Source organism: Macaca fascicularis, chromosome 8 (genome assembly GCF_037993035.2).
Source record: "Macaca fascicularis isolate 582-1 chromosome 8, T2T-MFA8v1.1".
NCBI lineage: Eukaryota > Metazoa > Chordata > Mammalia > Primates > Cercopithecidae > Macaca > Macaca fascicularis.
Genome location: NC_088382.1, coordinates 15,493,055 through 15,513,193, shown reverse-complemented (window position 1 = coordinate 15,513,193; position 20,139 = coordinate 15,493,055). Strand labels below are relative to the sequence as shown.

The following is a 20,139-nucleotide window of genomic DNA, read 5'->3' as shown; positions in this document are numbered from 1 at the left end:
TCGGGAGGCTGAGGCAGGAGAATTGCTTGAACTGGGACCCGGGAAGCGGAGGTTGCAGTGAGCCGAGATCCTGCCACTGCAGTCCAGCGTGGGCTACAGAGCAAGACTCTCTCTGGAAAAAAAAAAAATTATATATATATATATATATGTATGTATTTGAAGTATTATCCAATGAGAGCAGGTGTTCTGGAAGACCTCATTTAAATACAGAATCTGAATGGGGGTCCATGTCACACCTTCCATTTTTTCATCTTTGCAGCTGAGCTTTGCTCCTCTTCTCTGCTGGACTGTGCTGTTTCCCACAAGGTGTTCAGGGAGTCTGCCCTGAATCCTACAACCAGGAGATGAGAAACACACAGTGACACCAGCAGGAGAACATAAAGATGTGGTGACAGTTGTCCTCCTGCAGAGTCCAGAGCAGTGCACTCCTACCGCTGGTGCCCTAGCTAAGCCTGGGGGCCAGCATGCCCGATGATAGTCTGGGAGTGCTGCAGTCAGAGTCCCCACAATGGGCACCCAGCCTGTGCCCTTGCATTCTGCATGATCGTGGCCATTGTCACCTCAGAGCCCCTGTGTACAGATCAATGCATCCTAGCAGAGCTGCATGTGAGGAAAGACCACGTGAGTCCTGGGAAAGAGCTGAGGCCCTGCAGGGGAAGGTGGCCAGGACCGAGACCTGATGCCTGTCTGGAGAATCGTCTGTGGGTGTGAGTGGCACTGTGGGGTCAGTGCCTGGGTTTTGCTGATCCCCCTCCTCAAAGATCAGGGCCCAAGCAGGGGATGGCGTGTGTGTGGCACCTGGAACTGCAGGGCCACCACACATGTGTGAGACCATCATGGGGACCTGAACACGGTGTCGTCTGCAGACCCCACCCATCCATTGGCCCTAATTCCTGGCCAGCTTCTGCCAAGGAGAGAGGATGGAATTTATAAGGTGGGTGTAAGCTGAAGCCTGTCCCCCAGTGGCTGACATACAGTGGTGACACTCTCTGTGTGGGAGAAAGAAAGAGAGATCAGACTGTTACTGTGTCTATGTAGAAAGACGAGGACATAAGAAAGTCCATTTTGATCTGTACTAAGAAAAATTCTTCTGCCTTGAGATGCTGTTAATCTGTAACCCCAGCCCCCACCCGGTGCTCACAGAAGCATGTGCTATTGACTCAAGGTTGAATGGATTTAGGGCTATGCAGGATGTGCCTTAGTGAAAATGTGTTTGCACGCAGCATGCTTGGTCAAAGTCATCACCATTCTCCAGTGTCGAGTACCCAGGGACACAGTGCACTGCGGAAAGCCTCAGGGACCTCTGTCCAAGAAAGCCTGGGTATTGTCCAAGGTTTCTCCCCACTGAGGCAGCCTGAGATATGGCCTCGTGGGAAGGGAAAGATCTGACCATCCCCCAGCCCGACCCCCGTAAAGGGTCTGTGCTGAGGAGGAGTGGAAGAGGAGGCCTTTTTGCAGTTGATATAAGAGAAAGGCATCTGTCTCCTGCTCATCCCTGGGAATGGAATGTCTCGGGGTAAAACCTGACCATACATTCTATTTACTGAGATAGGAGAAAACCACTTTATGGCTGGAGGCGAGACCTGCTGGCGGCAATACTGCTCTTTACTGCACGGAGATGTTGGTGTAAAGTCAAACATCAATCTGGCCGACGTGCACATCGAGGCACAGCACCTTTCCTTACACTTATTGATGACACAGAGTCCTTTGCTTACACGTTTTCCTCCTGACCCTCTCCCCACCACTACCCTGTAGTCCTGTCACATCCACCTTGCCGAGATAGTAGAGATAGTGATCAATAAATACTGAGGGAACTCCAGAGACCCGTGCCGGTGCAGGTCCTCCATATGCTGAGCGCAGGTCCCCCGGGCCCACTTTTCTTCCTCTATACTTTGTCTCTGTGTCATTTCTTTTCTCAGTCTCTCATCTCCACCTTTTGAGAAATACCCACAGGTGTGGAGGGGCAGGCCCCCTTCACTCTGATGCCACCCTTGCCCTCACCTAGCTCTCTCATAGCTGGGATTCTAAGGGGTCTTCCCCAGGGTTACATGCCCACTGCAAATCAGACGTGAGCATGTCGATGCCTCCTGGATGTGGGGCTACTGGTGGTCAAGGCCTGGCAGTATGTGGAGGGTCTTCTCAGAGGGGCCATGGGCCCAGGGAATGGGATGGGACGCTAACTCCACCCTGCACAGGAACTGCAGCCCCCAGCCAAGCCGGCCCAAGTATTCCAGGTGCTGCCCACCCCGCATGCACACTGCCGGGCTCCAGGTGGCCGGGCAGAGAGGGATGGCCTGGTGGGTTGCTGAGAATCCAGAATGAAGGGGGCATGCACTGCCATCCACAGTCTGGCAGCCACGAACAGGGAGGCTTTTGCCTGGTGAGCCAGGGGGATTGGGGAAGGGCAGGCAGCCCAGTTGGCCTAATTTACCAGTGAATGAGCTGTGGGCGGAGCCGCTCCTGGCTGAGGGCTGGGGTTGGGACAGTCTGTTTGCACCTCCTGGGCTCCAGGCTGCCAGCTGCCTGCCCAGGGTCTGAATGTCCTACTGTGACCTGTTTCCTCACCTGGCCCAGAGGACAGATAGGGAAGGCTTGTTTTGAGGATTAGGCAGGGTAATCCCAGTCAGCCCTCATTGGCTTGCCTATCCTCCAGGTCTTTTTGATTTCTTTCTTCTCTTCTTTGTTATGAAACTCAGAGAATTGTCCTCCAGCATGTCTTCAGCTGGGGAGGTGGAAAGGCCCTTGGCTTCAGGGCCCCTTCTGGGTGCCCTCTCTTCCTAGGGTTTTTAAAAGCATATACTTAGCAACACTCCCTGTACCTGCGAGAGCTGCAGAGAACGTCCTGTGTGTCCAAACCAGAACACTTTGTTCCCTGACCCCAGACCCTCATCACACCCCAAAGCCCAAATACTTTCAGGTGACCAGCTTCAGACAAGAGTCTGAACTCAATGCTTGTATTCTGGGGTCTACACAGGCCCGTATGATGGGGCTACCTCCATTCTACCCCTGTGCCTCCCCCAATCCATTAGGGGCCTCAACTCTAGTGATTCCTAACTGGGAGCAAGGTTCCCCAGGCAGGGAATGCAGCCCTCCCCAGGATGCTGGCCTGGCCATGTCTCCACACCTTGGGCACAGCCGCAATTTTCTTCTCTGATGTGTGTGGGCACCAATGCCTATGTGGGTGTGGGTGCGTCCTCCCCTTTTGTTGATGAGGAACCTTCCTGCAGCCGTTGGGGTGGGTATGGGCACCACACGTGCCTGGCAGCAGGGTGGTGCCTGCCGAGGCTTGGCTACTCTATGTCTCACTGCCACCTCTCCAGGGGAAGCAGACCCTGTGCCCTAGTGCCCCTCATACCCAGTCCCTCACATTCTTCACTTGGCATCTCCCTGCCTGATTCTCCCAACTCAGCCCCTGCCAGGTTTCTCCAGGCCCTGTGGGCCCTGGGATGGGATCAAAGGAGGCAGCAACTGTGCTGTCTGCCTCTGCCTGAAGTCAGGGATCCCTGGCCGCTACTGGCATCTGGTGGGCAGGGTAGGTGGGGAGGTCAGGGCTCAGCTTTTCCACTCCCCAGCCTGCACTGGCGAAGTCACCAGGTGTAACTGGCCTGGAGGCTGATCTGTGTCCTCCACAGTCCCTTGATGCGTTATATTGAAGCCAATCCTTGTGTGAATGACTTGACCTGTTGTTACCGCCCACATCAAACCAGAAGCGAAAGACTCTTGCACTTGGGCCCAGAGCCTGGAGCTGAGGCCGCCATGACCACCTTGTTCTCTTCCTTCTGGGGTCCCCAGGAAGCTCCAGGACTGAATGATCCCCACAAAACACAGTGGCCAGGATGGGAGAGCTGGAGGTCAACTCCCCCCCACCTCTACCACCACAACCAAGAGGCCCCATGGAGGTTGGCCCTGAGCTGTGGGTCGCTGTGGGATACAGGTTCCCACGGATACTTCGGGGGGTGAGCATGGGTCCTCCTGGCTGACGGGAGCCTGGTGGGCATTGGGTGTGTGGGGCCTGTGTAGGTGGGTTGGACAGCACTGGGCCTAGCCAGGGAGCTGGGGAATGGTGTGGCCAAAGTGGGCAGCAATATGTTGCCAGAGCAAAACTACAGTGCAACCAGCCCAGCTGGTAGGGAGAAAGAGGCCTGCCTAGCAGGACCGTCCACCCTGTCCTGGCCCCAAGCCCAGACTGCCTGCCTGTACTGGACATTGCCTGGTCCAGGAGGCCTGGGCATGAGGGTCAGGTCATGTGTCCCTGGGTTCCAGACTTTGGTGGTCCCTTGGGAGCTGAGCATCCTCTGGGCAGTAGGAGGGCCCGCGGTCCACTGTTTGCATCGGCCCCTGGGGGTGTGCCCCCACCCCAGCTCCTCAGCCCGCACGGGAACGTGGCCAGGGCTCCTCCCCTGCTCTGTGGGTCCAGCTCTGAGCAGCTCACTGGGTGACTCTGACAGCTTCCTCCACAAAGCTTGGGTCCTCGTCTGTGGGAATGGGGTGTCCCAGGGCCCCTGCAGGCAGGAACCCACCCCCAGCTCCTCTGGTGGGCCCTCCTGGGTTTTCTTACCTACTGGCTTGTGAGACCTGGTTGGTCAAACCTGGTGTCCTATTTTTATTTTGGCCTTTTTCTTAGTGTGTGTTTTCTGTAACTACTGCTGTGTAGATCTTCTATTTGAGTTTTAGGTGGAGAATCTTGCCCACCCAGAGAGCCCCCACCCCAGACAGCCTCCACTTCAGCCCCCCCACCCCGGGCTGGTCCTGCCTGTGCTTCGCTTGGTGTGAATGTTGAGTGTGATGGATCCACATGGCTACTTGACCCTGCATCTCCTTCCTTCTTGTTGCTGAGGCCTGTTCTGTTCTCTCTTTCTCCACCTGAGCTGCACTTGAAGCCAAGATGAAGGATGAGAAGTGGTTGCTACGCAGGACCCTCCTGCAGCGAATCTGCTGTGAGAAGGCTGCGCTGGCCCAGCCTGTCATTTCCTTCTCTAAGCTCATTCCAGAGGTCGGCCAGGAGCAGCCCGTACCTGCCTGCTCTTGTGGTCCGTGAATCAAGAATGGATTTTACAATTCCAAATGGCTGAACAAGTAAAAAAATAACAATTCATGACACTGAGAAGTGTCCATGTCCATAAGTAAAGTTTCATGTGGGTGCAGTCATGCCCATCTCTTCACAGGCCACCTGCAGAAGGCTGCTGTGGTATAGGCCACCTGCAGAAGGCTGCTGTGGTATAGCCATGGCAGAGTTGCATTCTTGAGGCAAAGATCAGTTGGCAAAGCTGAAAATACTGACTCCTGGCTCTTTAGGGAAACAGTTTCCAGTCCCTGGTTTAAGGGCTGTGTGGCAGGACCCCAGGATCTTGGTCAGCTTGTTCCTCCCTCAGGGCCTGCTGTGGCCTTCGCTAGTATGTCTGCAAAGTCTGCGTGCTATGGTGCCTCTCATGGGTCATTGAGCTCTGTCGTGCTAGATTTCAGGGTGTCTGCCTCATGGTCACCTGTCTCACCAACAGAGACCCTGTGGCCAGATTCAAAGTAGCAGGAACAGTTGGTCTTTGGCAGCAAGGATACCTTCGACCTGAGCTGCTACCCACCCTGAGGTGGTCCCATGACACCCATTGTCTCGGTCAAGGTTGGGGCAGGGCTGGTGTCCTGGACTGCCCTGCGATGTGGATCGTAATAGCCAGGGGGGAGAGGGGGTTGCTATTACTCCCCATATCATGGGGAGTGCCTCACCCCCTGCGACGTGGATCGTAATAGCCAAATACTCCCTCCTGCAATGTGTGTCCATTATTAGCAGTCTCTTTTATTCAGGATATTAGGAACAATTTCACAGGTTTCACGTACACAGCCTTTAACAGGAGAACGAATACCATCCTCTGCACCTCCGGATATTAGCATCCATATCACACAATGGGTGTACAGTTTTTGGGAGATTTGGGGTAATGTCGCCCTGTGTTTCCCTGAATATTCGGAGACATATCACAGGGCAGTTGTACACCCACTACTCTCTTGGCAAGAACATCATACTTTACCTACTGGAAATTAGGAGCAATATCACAGACTGGGTATCAAGCCACTGTCATACTGGAAGTAATATCATGCTCTCCCCCACAAGTTATGAGGAATAATATCACAGGGGGGTGTGTACCTTCTCCGGTAGTGGGAGTAGTAATATCATGTCTTCCTTTAGATGACAGGAACAATATCACAGGGTGGGTGTATACCCCGTGTGTTTTTGGAAGCAATGCCATTCTCTCTTCTTCTAGGTTTTAGGATTCATATCACAGGCAGGATGTACACCCCTTGTTATATTGGATGGAATCTCATCCTCTTTCAACCTGTATCTTTAGAACAATATCCCATGGGGGCTGTCCATCCCTTCAATATTGGTACTAATACCATCTTCTCCTTTCCTGGACATAAGAAATAATATCACAGGAGGGGTGGGGTGTACACCCTTTGCGATGTTGGTAGTAATATTGCCTCCCCCCTGTGGTTATTAAGGACAAAATCCCAAGGTGGCTGTACGGTTCCTACTTTATTGCGAGTAATATCATCCATTCACCCCCTGGATAAGAGGAACCATATCTCTGAAGAGGTGTCCACCCCCTTCGATACTGTCAGCCATGTCGTCTTCTTCCCGCCTGGATATTAGGAACGATACCCCGGGGTTGGGGGCGGTGTACACCCACTGCGATATCGAAAGTAAAATCATCCTCTTTCCCGCTGGATATTAGGAACTATATCACAGGTGTGTGTGCACCTTCTGGGATATTGGGAGTACTATCAGCCTCCACCCCGCTGCATATTAAGAGCAATATACAGGGGGCAAGATAGTTACACCCCCTGCGATATTGACAGAAATATTCTTCTCTTTCCCCTGTACATTAGGAACTACATCACAGGGGTCTGCACACCTTCAGCGATTTTGGGATTCATGTTAGGCTGAGGCAGGAGAATGGCGTGAACCTGGGAGGCGGAGCTTGCAGTGAGCTGAGATCCGGCCACCGCACTCCAGCCTGGGTGACAGAGCGAGACTCCGTCTCAAAAAAAAAAAAAAAAAAAAAAAAAAGAAAGTAGCGCAGTGTGTGTACATGCCGTCGGTCATCTTCTTCCTTCTATCTAGGGTGGGAAAGGATGATATGACTCCCAATATCACCGTGGGCGTGGACCTCCACCGTGGTATTTTCCCTAACATCCAAAGGCGGAGAGGGTGACCTTTCTTCCGATTTCGCAGGGGTTGTACACCACCCCTGTGATATGTTTCCTAATATCCAGATGGCGAGAGGATGATATCAGTCCCAGTATTGTAGGAGGCGTACACTCCCTGGGGATGTTTTTCCTAATATCCAGGGACGGACAGGATGATATCACTCCCAATAAAGCAGGGGATGTACACCCCTTCTGTGACATTGTTCCTAATAGCCAGCCGGTAATTATTATAATTGTTTGAATAGGTTATGATCTCCTCCAAGGATTAATTTTTAATATCAATGTCATTTATCAATAATAATATTTCTTAATAATTATTATTATTTTATAGCCAATATCACTTAGTATTGATTTAAGTAACGTTAATTGTTGATATTTTATTATTAATTGTCTTATTATTATTAAATATTAATTATTAATACTCATGATTAACTTTTTAAAGCAGTGTTAATTTTAGTATCTTAATTGTGATTTTAATATCTATAATTAATATTTATCATTTATATTTATTAATATTAGTAATTAATAGCCTTTTTTCTGATATCCGGCCAGGATAGGATGATATTACTCCTCTTGTCACAGAAAGTGTACGCTGCTCTATGATGTTATTCCTAGTAGCCAGGGGGTAGAGGATAGTATTAAAACTACCGTAGTGCGGGTATATCCCGTCGGACATCTTGTTCCTTCTTTCCAAGGTGGGAGAGGATGATATGACTCCCAATATCACAGTGGGCGTGGACCTCCACCGTGATATTTTCCCTAACATCCAAAGGTAGAGAGGGTGATATTTCTTCCGATTTCGCAGGGGTTGTACACCACCCCTGTTCTATGTTTCCTAATATCCAGATGGCGAGAGGATGACATCAGTCTGAATATTGCAGGAGGTGTACACTCCCTGGTGGTATTGTTTCTAATATCCAGGGATGGAGAGGATGATATCACTCCCAATAAAGCAGGGGGTGTACACCCCTTCTGTGACATTGTTCCTAATAGCCAGCCGGGGGGAGGAAGATATTACCGCCAATATCGCCGCAGGGGTGTACACCCCCTTGGGATATTCATCCTTATATCCTGGGAGGGAGGCGATGTTACTAGTGGCAATATCGCAGGGGATGTACACACCCACTGTGCTATTGTTCCGACTAACACGATATGACTCCCATATCACGGGGGGGGGGTACATCCTCCTGTGATATTGTTTCTTATATTCAGGGGGAGAGGATGATATGACTCCCAATATCGCAAGGGTTGTACACACCTCCTGCGATATTGTTCCTAATATCCCGAAGGGGAGAGCATAATATTACTCTCAATATCTCAGGGGGTGTACACCCCCTTTGTAATATTTTTCTTAATATCCATGATGGGAGAGAATGATAAGACTCCCAATATGGCAAGAAGTGTACAGCCGGCTGTGATATAGTTCCTTACATCCAGGTAGGGAGAGGATGATGTTACTGCCCATATCGTACAAAGTGTAAAACCCCTTCGATATTTTGCCTACAATCCTGAGGGGAGAGGATGATATTACTCCCAATATGGAAGAAGGCGTACACCCCCCTGGGACACTACGCCCAATATTCACGTTGGGAGACGATGACAATACGTCCAATATCACAGGGGATGTACACCCACCCTAGCATATTGTTCCTTATATCGAGAGTGGGAAAAGAAGCTATTACTCCCAATAACGCAGGGGCTGTGGCTGTACACTCCTCCTGTGATATTGTTCTTTATATCCTGGGGAAGAGAGGATGATATTACACCCAATACCGCAGGGGGTGGACACCCACTCAGTGATGTTGTTCTGAATGTACTCCACCTCCCACCACCAGGGATATCGTTCCTAATATCCAGGGGAAGAGAGGATAACATTATGCCCAATATTGCTGAGGAGTATACACACCCTCTGTGATGTTGTTCCTAGTATCCAAAGGTAGAGACGCTGATATTACTGGCCATATCGCAGGGGATGTACACCCTTCTGTGATATCGTTTTTGACGTTCAGTTGGGGGAGACAATAACATTAATCCCAATATCGAAGAAGGTGTACATACCCCTGTGATGTGGTTCCTAATGTACAGGAGAAAGAGAAGAATATTGCTCTCAATATCGCAGGGGATGTAACCACCCTGTCCCCTGTATATTATCCCTAATATTCAGTGGGTTGGCGGCTGACAGTACTCCCAATATCCCAGAAGGTGCACACACACCTGTGATATAGTTCCTAATATCCAGCGGGAAAGAGGCTGAGTTTACTTTCGATATCACAGTGGGTGTACACCGCCCCCAACCCCGGGGTATTGTTCCTAATATCCAGGCGGGAGGAAGATGATATGGCTGACAGTATCGAAGGGGGTGGACACCTCTTCTGTGATATGATTGCTGATATCCAGGGGGTGAGTGGATGATGTGTACACCCCACCTGTGACATGAATCATAAAACCTAGGAGAATGATATTGCTTCCAAAAACACACGGGTGTACACCCACCCTGTGATATTGTTCCTGTCATCTAAAGGAAGACATGATAATACTACTCCCACTACCGGAGAAGGTACATACCCCCCTGTGATATTGTTCCTCATAACTTGTAGGGGAGAGCATGATATTACTTCCAATATGACAGTGGCTTGACACCCAGTCTGTGATATTGGTTCTGCACACCAACTCTGTGCCCCTCGTTTCCCATGTGTTCTCTCCTCACTGTTGGAACCTTGGGGGAGGCTTTGTCTTTGGTTACAGATGAAGAGACAACGGGTCTGAGAGGTTAAGAAAGTTTGTTACTGGAAAGGGGTCCCAATCCAGACCGCAAGAGAGGTTTCTTGGATCTCACGGAAGAAAGAATTCGGGGTGAGTCCTTAAAGTGAAAGCAACTTTATTAGGAAAGAAAACGAATAAAAGAATGGCTACTCTGGCCGGGCGCAGCGGCTCACTCCTGTAATCCTAGAACTTTGGCATGCCGAGGCAGGTGGATCACCTGAGGTGAGAAGTTCGAGACCAGCCTGGTCCAACATGGCAAAACCCTGTCTCCACTAAAATACAAAACATTAACGGTGTGGTGGCAGGTGCCTGTAATCCCAGCTACTAGGAAGGCTGAGGCAGAAGAATCGCTTGAACCCACGAGGTGGAGGTTGTAGTGAGCCAAGATCATGCCACTGCATTCTAGTTTGGCCAACAGAGCAAGACACCATCTCAAAAAAAAAAAAAAGGAAAAAAAAGAATGGCTGCTCCATAGGCAGAGTGGCCCCAAAGGCTGCTGGTTGCCCATTTTCATGGTTATTTCTTGATCATACGCTAAACAAGGGTTGGACTATTCATGAGTGTTCCAGGAAAGGGGTGGGCAATTCCCAGAACTGAGAGTTTCTGCCCTCCCTTCCGAGACCATGTAGGGTAACCTCCAGATGTTGCCATGGCATCTGTAAACTGTCGTGGCGCTGGTGGGAGTGCCTTGTAGCAGTTAACGCATTATAATTAGCACATGATGAGCTGTGAGGGCAATCAGAGGTCACTCTCGTGGCCATCTTGGGTTTGCGGCTTTGGCCAACTTCTTTACTGCAACCTGCTTTATCAGCAAGGTCTTTATGACCTGTATCTTGTGGGGACCTCCTATCTCATCCTGTGACGAAGAATGCCTAGCCTCCTGGGAATGTGGCCCAGCAGGTCTCAGCCTCCCTTTAACCAGCCCCCATTCAAGATGGAGTCGCTCTGGTTCACGTGCCTCTGACAAGTTGGCCTGGGTTGAGCGTTCCCTAGTGTGCGGTTGTTGGAGCTATTCCTAGGAGTAAGAGGGAATAGTAGGAAACAGGCCTGTTAGCCCTGGGGCTGGCACTCTGCCCCAGTATGTCGGCCTCATTTTAGTGGTGACAAAACTGGGGCTCAGAGACATCAACTCCCTCATCTCAAACCCCCAGACTGTCAGTGGTGGGCTGGGGTTGGAATGTGGGGCTTGAAGACCCATCATCTCCTCTGGTCCCCCAGTCTCTGCTGCCCAAGAGGAACAGGATCCCAGGATCCAGGCCCCTCATGGCACCAGCCAGGGTGGGTGGAGATGGGAAGGCACAGTTCCAAAGCCCCCCGGACTCTGAGGAAGGTCGGGGGCCGAGAGCAAGCCGGACCTGCGGACCCTACCCCGAGAAGAATGGCTGCAGGCCCGGCCCAGCGGGCAGGAGGTCTGTGTCCCCAGTCAACGTGACGGCGCTTCCCACTCCTCCAGCCAGGCCATGCCGTCTTCACGTTTCCAATCATGCGGCCTCCTCTCCAATTCCCAAGCCCGACCCACAGAGACAGCGATCTGGGGTCCACGTGAGGTTTGTCAGCAGCTCTGACCCGCTGCTTCCCGCCAGTCCCGCGGCCGGTTCTGGAAAGCTCTCTGCTTCCCCCTGGTGGGGAGGCTCGGGGCAGGGCTCTGGCTGCAAGCATGGGGTCCCAGAACCTCCTGGCTCTGTCACCTCTGCTGGGTGGCAAACCAACCCAGGACTGAAGCAGCAGATGGCTGCCTGATTCCTTATGATCAGAGCTCCGCCCACTGGCAAGTCTCTCTCCGGGCCTCAGTTTCCCCTTCCATTAAACGAGGGGCTTGGGGGATACCAAGGAGGGGTAACAGCTTAGTGAGGATGGCAGGTTTCTTCTGGGGAGATGAAAACATTTTGAAAGTAGATGGCGTGAGTGGTTGCACAGGACTGTGAATGCACAAATGCCACCACATTATTCACGTTGAAATAGTTCATTGCATGCGATGTGAATGTCACCTCATTTAAAGTGTTTAAGAGAGGGGCCTGGGAGAGTGCAGTGTATGTGAGAATCACGTGCGACACCCACAGTCTCTGAACCTCGGTTTTCTTGCTGTAAACTGGCAAAGAGACCGTGTGAGCTGTGTTCCCTAAGGCCAAGAGATTCCAACAAGGAAAACCTGGGATTCCAGGGACTGAGATGAGGGCCGGGGACCGGAAGGGGAGGGGTATGTGGGGATGGCTTGGGGGCAGCCCAGATAAGGCTTTCAATACTGGGCAGCAGCATCTACACAGGCAGAGATCCCTGCATCTCACTTCCCACAGGGCTGACCAGTGGCCAGAGGTGGGACTAGCCAGGCTCAGCCCAACCAAGTCTGGGAGCAGAGGACACTGAGTGAGGGATCCCCGGGGCCACCGTCACTGGCTTGTGGCTCTCCCGACACCACAAGAGAGGTCCAGGAGCTGACCTTGGGTCCTAATGGGGGACACCTTCCTGGCTGCAGGCTGGCAGGGTGGTGTGGTGGTCAGTGTACTGGGCTCTGCGTCTCCGCCCCTACCTGCTGCTGTGTGACGGTGGGCCAGACACCTAACCTCTCTGTGCCTCTATTTCTTCAATGGCGAACAGGGACACTAGCAGACCCCACATCCGGGCACAGTGGCCTGAAGGTTAAAGTCAAGGGCGACACGAGACCTACGGCAAAAGCTCTGAGCAGGGAAAGCAGGGAGCTGCCCAGAGAGTTCCACCACCATCTCCCCTCTGGCCACCGAGGAAACCGAGGCTCATGGTGACCTGGCCCAGGTCTGTTGAACTCACGGTCCTTCTCTTCCCCAAGATCAGAGGGCTGCCACCAGGGAAGGGGCTGGCCCCTAGACACAGCCCAGGAAGCACACAGGGAAGGATGCCCTGGGGACTTCGGTAGGTTATTGCAAAGAAAAATTTATTGCTATTTGAACCCTCCTTTCATGCCCCATTTCCCAGAAAATGAGCCACGGGAGACACCAGGAGAGGGAGGAGACCATCCTTCTTGCACAAAACCCACTCCCTTGGATGCTGTCCTCAGCCAGAGTGGCTGGGGGCCAACCAGGGGGCCCACCCGCAGAGTGGCAGAGGAGGCAGGTTGACCCTCCGGACGTTGAGCTCTGTGGCGAAGGTCCTGGCCTTCTGGTAGAAGAGGAGCGACTTCTCACGGTCCAGGAGGAAGTTCTGGGAGATGGTGGCGGGCCGCGTGTAGATCTTCAGCTGTGCCTTCTTGTTGCCCAGGTCCACGGCGGCTGCCAGTGCCAGCTGGTAGTACTCAAACGGGTCCTGAAGGGGACAGGTCATGCTCAGCAAAAGGGGGACTCGGAGCCCGTCTTCCCAGAGGCCGTTCCTGTCTCCAGGTCATTCCACGTGTCCAGCCAATGCTGGCTCACCCCATGAGCCCCGAAACCTGTTACACTGCTGTGGTCTCAGCTGCAGGAAGTGGGGACGACCCTTACACCCCTGGAAGCCTTCCTGACTGCCCCTACGCCCCACTCACCCCAAGCCTCCTGCCCCAGTGCCACCCTCTCCGCAGGCAGTGGCTGCTTTCCCCATGGGCTGAGGTCAGGGCAGATCCTGCCTGCTCTGAGAGTTCCATGCAGGACCCGTGGCTCCGAGCCACAGCAGGGGCACAGCGTTGAGTGACCCAGGCTCCCCTCTGGCCCCTGTCCATGCTGACCATTTCCAGGCCCTCCACGGGACAGGCCAGGTACAAAACCATCTCACAGGTGTCCTCTCTGGCAATGTTCCCTGAAATATTGACGGAGTGTGACTCCCCAGACATCCAGTCCCATTTTCAATGCATCTTTGGCCCAAACTCACCATCCCTGGGTTGGGATGCCGCCTCCCAGACCTCCTCCTTCACCCTCCCACCCTCCACCCGGCTTCTCCCCAGGCGCCTCCTCCACATGGGGCCACCCAAGGAACCTCTCTAAGACCCATGCCTGGCCTGTCCCTCTTTACCATCTCAAGATGGCTCCCAGGGTCAAGGACAAAGTCAAAGATGCAGCAGTCCATTCCCTCACTGCCCCGCCCCACACATGGAGCAGGGGCGTGAGAAGGCCCCGAGTCACCGCCACTGCTCATCCAATGCCCCCGGCCCAGCCGAACACTGGACTCTGTGCTGGGTGAGTGGCTGAGCCTAACGAACTTGCTCCCAGTCTGAGAGACCTGGGAGTAAACACTGACCACACAGGGTGGCCCAGGCTATGGCAGAGGGAAGCCCAGGAGCCTGTGGGGGGCCCAGGAGGCCCCAGACTCAGCCGGGGGTGGAAGGCAAAGGTTTCCTGAAGGGGTGGGGGCATCCCAACTAAACAGGAAGGAGCCAGCCAATGCATATGTCTCTGCGTGTGCCTGTGCGTGTGCCTGTGCGTGTTTGTGTGCCTGTGTGTGCGTGTCCCTGTGTGTGCCTGTGTGCATGTCTGTGTGTGCGTGTGTGCACCTGTGTGTGCGCGTGCTGTGTGTGCATGTGCCTGTGCCCGTGTGCATTTCCATGTGCCTGTAGTGAGTGCAACAGCTAGTGAGTGGCAGGCTGAGCCAGGACACACCTAATCCTCCCTATTCCAGGGCTCCCTCTCACGTGTACACTAAAGGGGACCCCATTTTAGAGGCAATCGGCAAAGATGCCCATTTACCCCTGCCTCTCTGCCAGCCTTCCAGGCCCCATGCAGCCCGGCGTTTTCTCCTACTCCTCTGGGCCCTGGGTCCAGAGCCTCCTCTACAAGGAGGAGGGTGTAGCCTTGGAAAGACAGCCGCCCTTGGGGAATTCCAAGGGGCCTCCCTGTGGGAAGCTGGCCTGCGCTGACAGCATAGTCACGATGACGCCCAGAGGGCTGTGCATGGGAAGGAGGTGAAGGAGGCCTCTGCCCCTCAACCCCAACTGTGGACTTTGGCCTCTCAGGTACTACTTGGCCCTTTCCTTCCTCCTGGGCAGGCGGAGTGGGCGGCAGGCTTGACCAAGAGAGATAAAGGCCTCTTCTGGGAGGCCCGCCCCCTGGGTCCCAGGCGAGCCCCTGAGTGGTGAGCAGCGTCCCTGAGTCTGACACTTGGCACCTCCCTGTCTGGCTGGGACTTGGGAGGCCACAGGGACCACTTCTGACCACCAGGTGTCGCCAGCACTGGGCGGGGGCCTCCCGGGCAGCCCCAGGCCTGCGGTGGGGGATACGATACGGGGCGAGGTCGTAGGGCTGCCCCAGCTCCTCATGTTGTTCTAAGGACCCCAAGATCTCGGCCCCTGGACTGGAGTGCCCTGGCCCCTCAGCCCATAAGGAGCACTGATGCGGTGCCGGTGTGATGCTGAGGAGGGGCGGTGCCTGCTGGGCAGAGGGGTGGAGACACCCCAGGTCTGAGTCTGACACTCCCAGCTCTCCACCCGGGCAGGGCTGGGGGCAGAGGGAGCACAGCACCTCCGCTCCAGACAGACTCGACCCAGCAAGGCCTCAGCCTGGCTGGTTGAGGCCCTGCCCCACTGTACCTGCCCTGAGCTGGGGTTTCCCTGTCTGTGAACCCGATGGTAAGACACTGGTCCCACCCCACCCTTCCTGGGTGATGTGAAGATTCAAGGTATCTCGGGACTCCAGGAAGGAGTTGCTCAGTGCAGGCTGGCACCCTGGGCAGGCTTCCTAGAGGAGGCGCCACGATTTGGGTTGGATCTTGCAACGTGGATTCAATGTGAGGATGATGCCATCTTCCGAAATGTCCTTCTCCCGACCCTGTTTTCTTTGTTAAATGCAACTTGACACTTGACTGTCAAGACTCAGTTTTGGTGTCACTTCCTCCAGGAGGGTCCCCCTGACTACAATCCGCCTTCTTTACCCAGAGGCCACCATTGCCCACTCATGTGTCAGCCTCCCTGGCTGAGACTGAGTTCTTGAGGGTGGGGCCTGGCCAGCTTGGGAGCTGGGTTGTATCTGCCAACATTGCCGGTTCCTCCAGCCACATGCAGAGCTCCAGGGAGGCCACTGGGCCATTCCTAAGGAAGGCTGGAACCCAGGCCTCTGGGTCTGGGTAGAGATCCCACTCCAAGGGGGCCGGGAACACCCCGAGCCCTGCCCCTCCCCACCCACCTTCAGGTCGTAGAAGATGATGTCACCGAGCACCAGGTACACCTTCACGTAGTAGAGGGTCTCCTCGTCGAACTCCAGTGGCGAGTTGCAGAGCTACAGGGCCTTGAGGTAGAAGTGCTCCGCCAGCTTGCCCTGGCCCAGCTGATGGTGCAGGGCGGACAGCCAGTGGTAGGCCACGTGCTCGTTCAGACGGTCTCCTGGGGTGCAGGCCAAAGGGGCAGGTGTAAGGACGCGGCTCCCTGGGGCAGGGAGGGCACAGGCCCCTCAGCAGCAGGTATGAAGACCCCGGGCAGCACCTGGCTTGCCTGCAGGCACCTGCGGTCGCCTGGGCAGCTCTGGCCAGTCCCTTCCAGGTTCCCAGACTCACTTTCCCATCTGCAAAGCAGAACTAATAAGGCCTGCCCCTGTCTACTGTGAGGCTTTGGCAAAGTCGGACTTGGATGGCCCAGCTCTGTGCCTACACATAGCCACCTGCCTTTGCTCACTGGTTTTAACCAGGGGAGCCCAAAAGCCATGCAGTCCAGGTGCTCCCGGGCACCCCGGCTCCAGGCAACCCACAGACGTGACATCCGACTCCTCCTGCGTGTGTCACAATCAGAGCCCCCTACTTTGGGGAGTCAGCTGCACACCTACTGTGTACTGGGCCACGGGGCACAAGGTGCTGGGGCATGCGGCCTGCCTAGGGTTCCCTGTCTCTGGAGGGGGACAGATGACCCTGGCACAGCACCAGGGGATGCCCGGCCTTAAGGGGCAGACTGCTGGAAGGGGAACTGGGATTTTATCAGCCAGAGAGCCATGTGGTTGATGAAGTTGGGAAGGGCACAAGATAAAGGGAATGTGTCACTCAGCCTGGCACATACAGGGACCAACGAGATGCCTGGCATGTCTGGAAGGCAGAGGGCACACTGGGCGGCCCTTGTGGTCAGCAGCGGGAACAGGCAGAGGAAGCAGAGCTCAGTCAGGCAGGGAGCTCTACACTGCCTGAGAGACCTCGGGCCGTGCCCCACAGCCAGACAGGGAAGCCAGTTGGGCAGATCTGCCTGCCTGGACAGGAGACCAGGAAAATCCAGCAGCTGTTTCAGCTCCTGCCCTGCAGACCTGGAGGCTGGGCTCTGGCAAAGTGTGGGTCCTGGCAGGGTGGGGGCTCAGGGGACTTACCCAGAGTGATGCTGAGTGCTAGGGCCATGTAGGCAATCTCCAAGCCGTCCTGGGGCTTCTCCAGTGTGGCCAGGAGTGCCACCAGCTTTTTGCACAGCTGTAGCTGCAGCTCCGCCTTGCAGTTGCCCGTAGTCACTGCCAGGGCCAGGACCCGGTCCTACCACACAGGCAGGTGGGGTCAGGTTTCCCGCAGCACCCACCTTGCCCAGCGCCCTCCTCAGAGCTCAAACATGTGCTTGGAGCTTCCCACACCCCAGCTACCCCTGCACCTCCACAGAGCTCTGTGCTCTGGGATAACACACAGTTCAGACACCTAAGTTGGGGGCTGAAGAGTCACCTGAGGCCCATCCAGCTACACCCAGCAGCCTCAGACCAGCCTTTCCCACCTGGGCACCAGGGGGTCTGGCTGGGGGGAGCCAGCACTCCTCTCTGCTCTAAAAACACCGCATTTATCTGTGCCCAGGGCTGAGCCACACCGTGAGCTCAGAGGAAGGGAGAAGCTGACCCACTTCGGGGTGCAAGCAGACCTGGGCCTCCCACTGACATGCTGTGTGTCCTTTGACACGTCCCTGTGCCTCTCTGAGCCTCAGTTTCCTCATCTGGAAGATGGGGACAGGACTTCCCGCTCATGGTTGCTTGAGATCATCAGGTACAAGGGTAGAGCCATTGTCACATCCAGGCCCCAAACGTTTGTCCCGGGCAGGGGCATGGTCAATATCATTCCCGGTGAGACCACTTGGAAACTGAGCAGGTGCATGGGTGGCCCTGCCTCCAGGTGGGAGGCCTCTGCCCTGCCACACCTGTGCCTCAGCCCTCCAGGTGCTCCCCTGAGGCCCACCCACATCAGCCCACAGGCCAGCTCACCCGGTAGAAGGACACGGCTTTCTCCCGCTCCCAGGCCCCATTGAAGAAGATGTCTCCAGCTGCCTCAAACAGCTCCAGCCTCAGGCTGGGGTCGCCTGTGTACAGGACCACATTCTGTGCCACCTGAAAGGAGACAGAAGTTCCCTCAAGACCCACACCTGGCGAGGTGGCCACGCCCACCTTTGCCAGCCTCCTTCCTCTCACACACTACAGGTACACCTGAGCGTTTTTCAGGCTCTGTGCATTAGGGATGCCCCCACCACTGGCATGAGGACAATGAACTGATGCACCTGAGTGCCAGGAGGTGACTGAGCAGCTGCAGCCCAGGAGCCCGACACCTGTGAATCCTACCACCAGGGCTAGCCCTAGCCCACTTCCCCTGCACTCAAACCAGTCTCCGTGGCCCCCAGACTGCTGGGAGCCCATCCCCTGGCTCCTTTCTGTGTTGCCACATCCCTGCCACATCAAGTGTTTGTGGGTGGGCCTGGTCCCATCTTGGCCATGAGCTCTTGATCCCTCTCCTCATCTCATGGAGGTATATAGCAGGTGCTCAATCACGAAAGCTTCACCAGGCTCGTGGGCTTCACAATTTGTTCCAGATCACACTGTGTTTGGGAAAGCCTCTGAAAACAGCCACTATGATAGATTCATTTTGTAAGGAGATGTGCCACGTGTCGCTTGGAGCAAGTTCTTCTGTGTGTTAACTGAGTGGTCACATTATTTGAGCATGTGCTGTATACCAGCAGGTGCTGGGCACTGTGAGGGGCCGCGCCTCTGCCCTCAGGGAGAAGATGCTGGCCACTGGGGGAGGATGTGCAGGAACCAGTTGGAGGGAGGGAAAAGGCACACAACAGGTGCTCAGCAGTGGCTTAGGAATGAGTGGATGGATGGATGAATGGATGAGGAGATGTAGACACATGGATGGATGGATGGATGGATGGGTGTGTGGATAGATTAATGCTGGGATGGATGGATGGATGGATGGATGGATGGATGGATGGATGGATGGATGGATGGACGGACGGACGGACAGATGAATGGATGGATGGACGGACGGGTGGGTGGATGGATGGATGGATGGATGGATGGGTGGGTGGGTGGAATGATGTGTGTATGTCTGCATGTATGTATGGGTGGGTAGATAATGCATGGATGGGTGGAGGGTAGATGATGTATGTGCATATTGATGGCTAGATGGTGGATAGACGAATGTATGGATAAACCAATGGACAGATAGATAAATGGAGGGATGGATTAATGGGTAGATTAGTGGGTGGATGGATGTATGATGGATGGATGGATGAATGAATGGGTGGATGGATGATGGATGGATGGAAGGACGAACAGGTGGATGGATGGATGATGGAAGCATGGATGGATAATGGAAGCATGGTTGGATGATGGATGGATGGATGAATGGATAAATGGATATGTGGATGGATGATGGATGGATGGAAGGATACACAGGTGAATGGATGGATGATGGAAGGATGAATGGACGGATGGATGGATGAACAGGTGAATAGATGGATACACGGGTGAATGGATGGATAAAAGGATGGAAGAATGATGGATGGATGAATGGACAGATAGATGGACAGATGGATGAATGGACAGATAGAAGGATGATGGATGGATGGATGATGGATGGATGGATGGATGGATGGATGGATGGATGATGGATGGATGGAAGGATGAACAGATGAATGGATGGATGATGGAAGGATGGATGGATGAATGGATAAATGGATAGATGGATGAATGATGGATGGATGGAAGGATGAACAGGAGTTGAGTGTGATGGATGGATGAATGACGGATGGATGAATGGTGGATGGATGGAAGGATGAACAGGTGGATGGATGGAAGGATGAACAGTTGGACGGATGGAAGGATGAACAGGTGGATGGATGAAAAGATGAACAGGTCGATGGATGGAAGGATGGAAGGATGAACAGGTGAATGGATGGTTGATGGAAGGATGAATGGACGGATGGATGGATCAACAGGTGAATGGATGGATAGACGGGTGAATGGATGGATGATGAATGGATGGATGATAAATGGATGGATGATAAAAGGATGGATGGATGAATGG

The 20,139-nt window shown here is 54.0% G+C and overlaps 1 protein-coding gene across 1 annotated transcript in view; it reads right to left on the bottom strand.

Annotated features, from left to right (window-relative positions):
• The window catches only part of LOC135964672 (SH3 domain and tetratricopeptide repeat-containing protein 1), a 160,055-nt gene that overhangs the window by 85,954 nt on the left and 53,962 nt on the right, over positions 1-20,139 (bottom strand). The window contains exons 5-6 of the mRNA XM_065518879.2: positions 18,042-18,164; positions 17,178-17,334 (exon numbers count right to left, since the gene is read on the bottom strand). Of these exons, the coding sequence (XP_065374951.2) occupies positions 17,178-17,334; positions 18,042-18,164 (280 nt within the window). The remainder of the gene's footprint in view (positions 1-17,177; positions 17,335-18,041; positions 18,165-20,139) is intronic.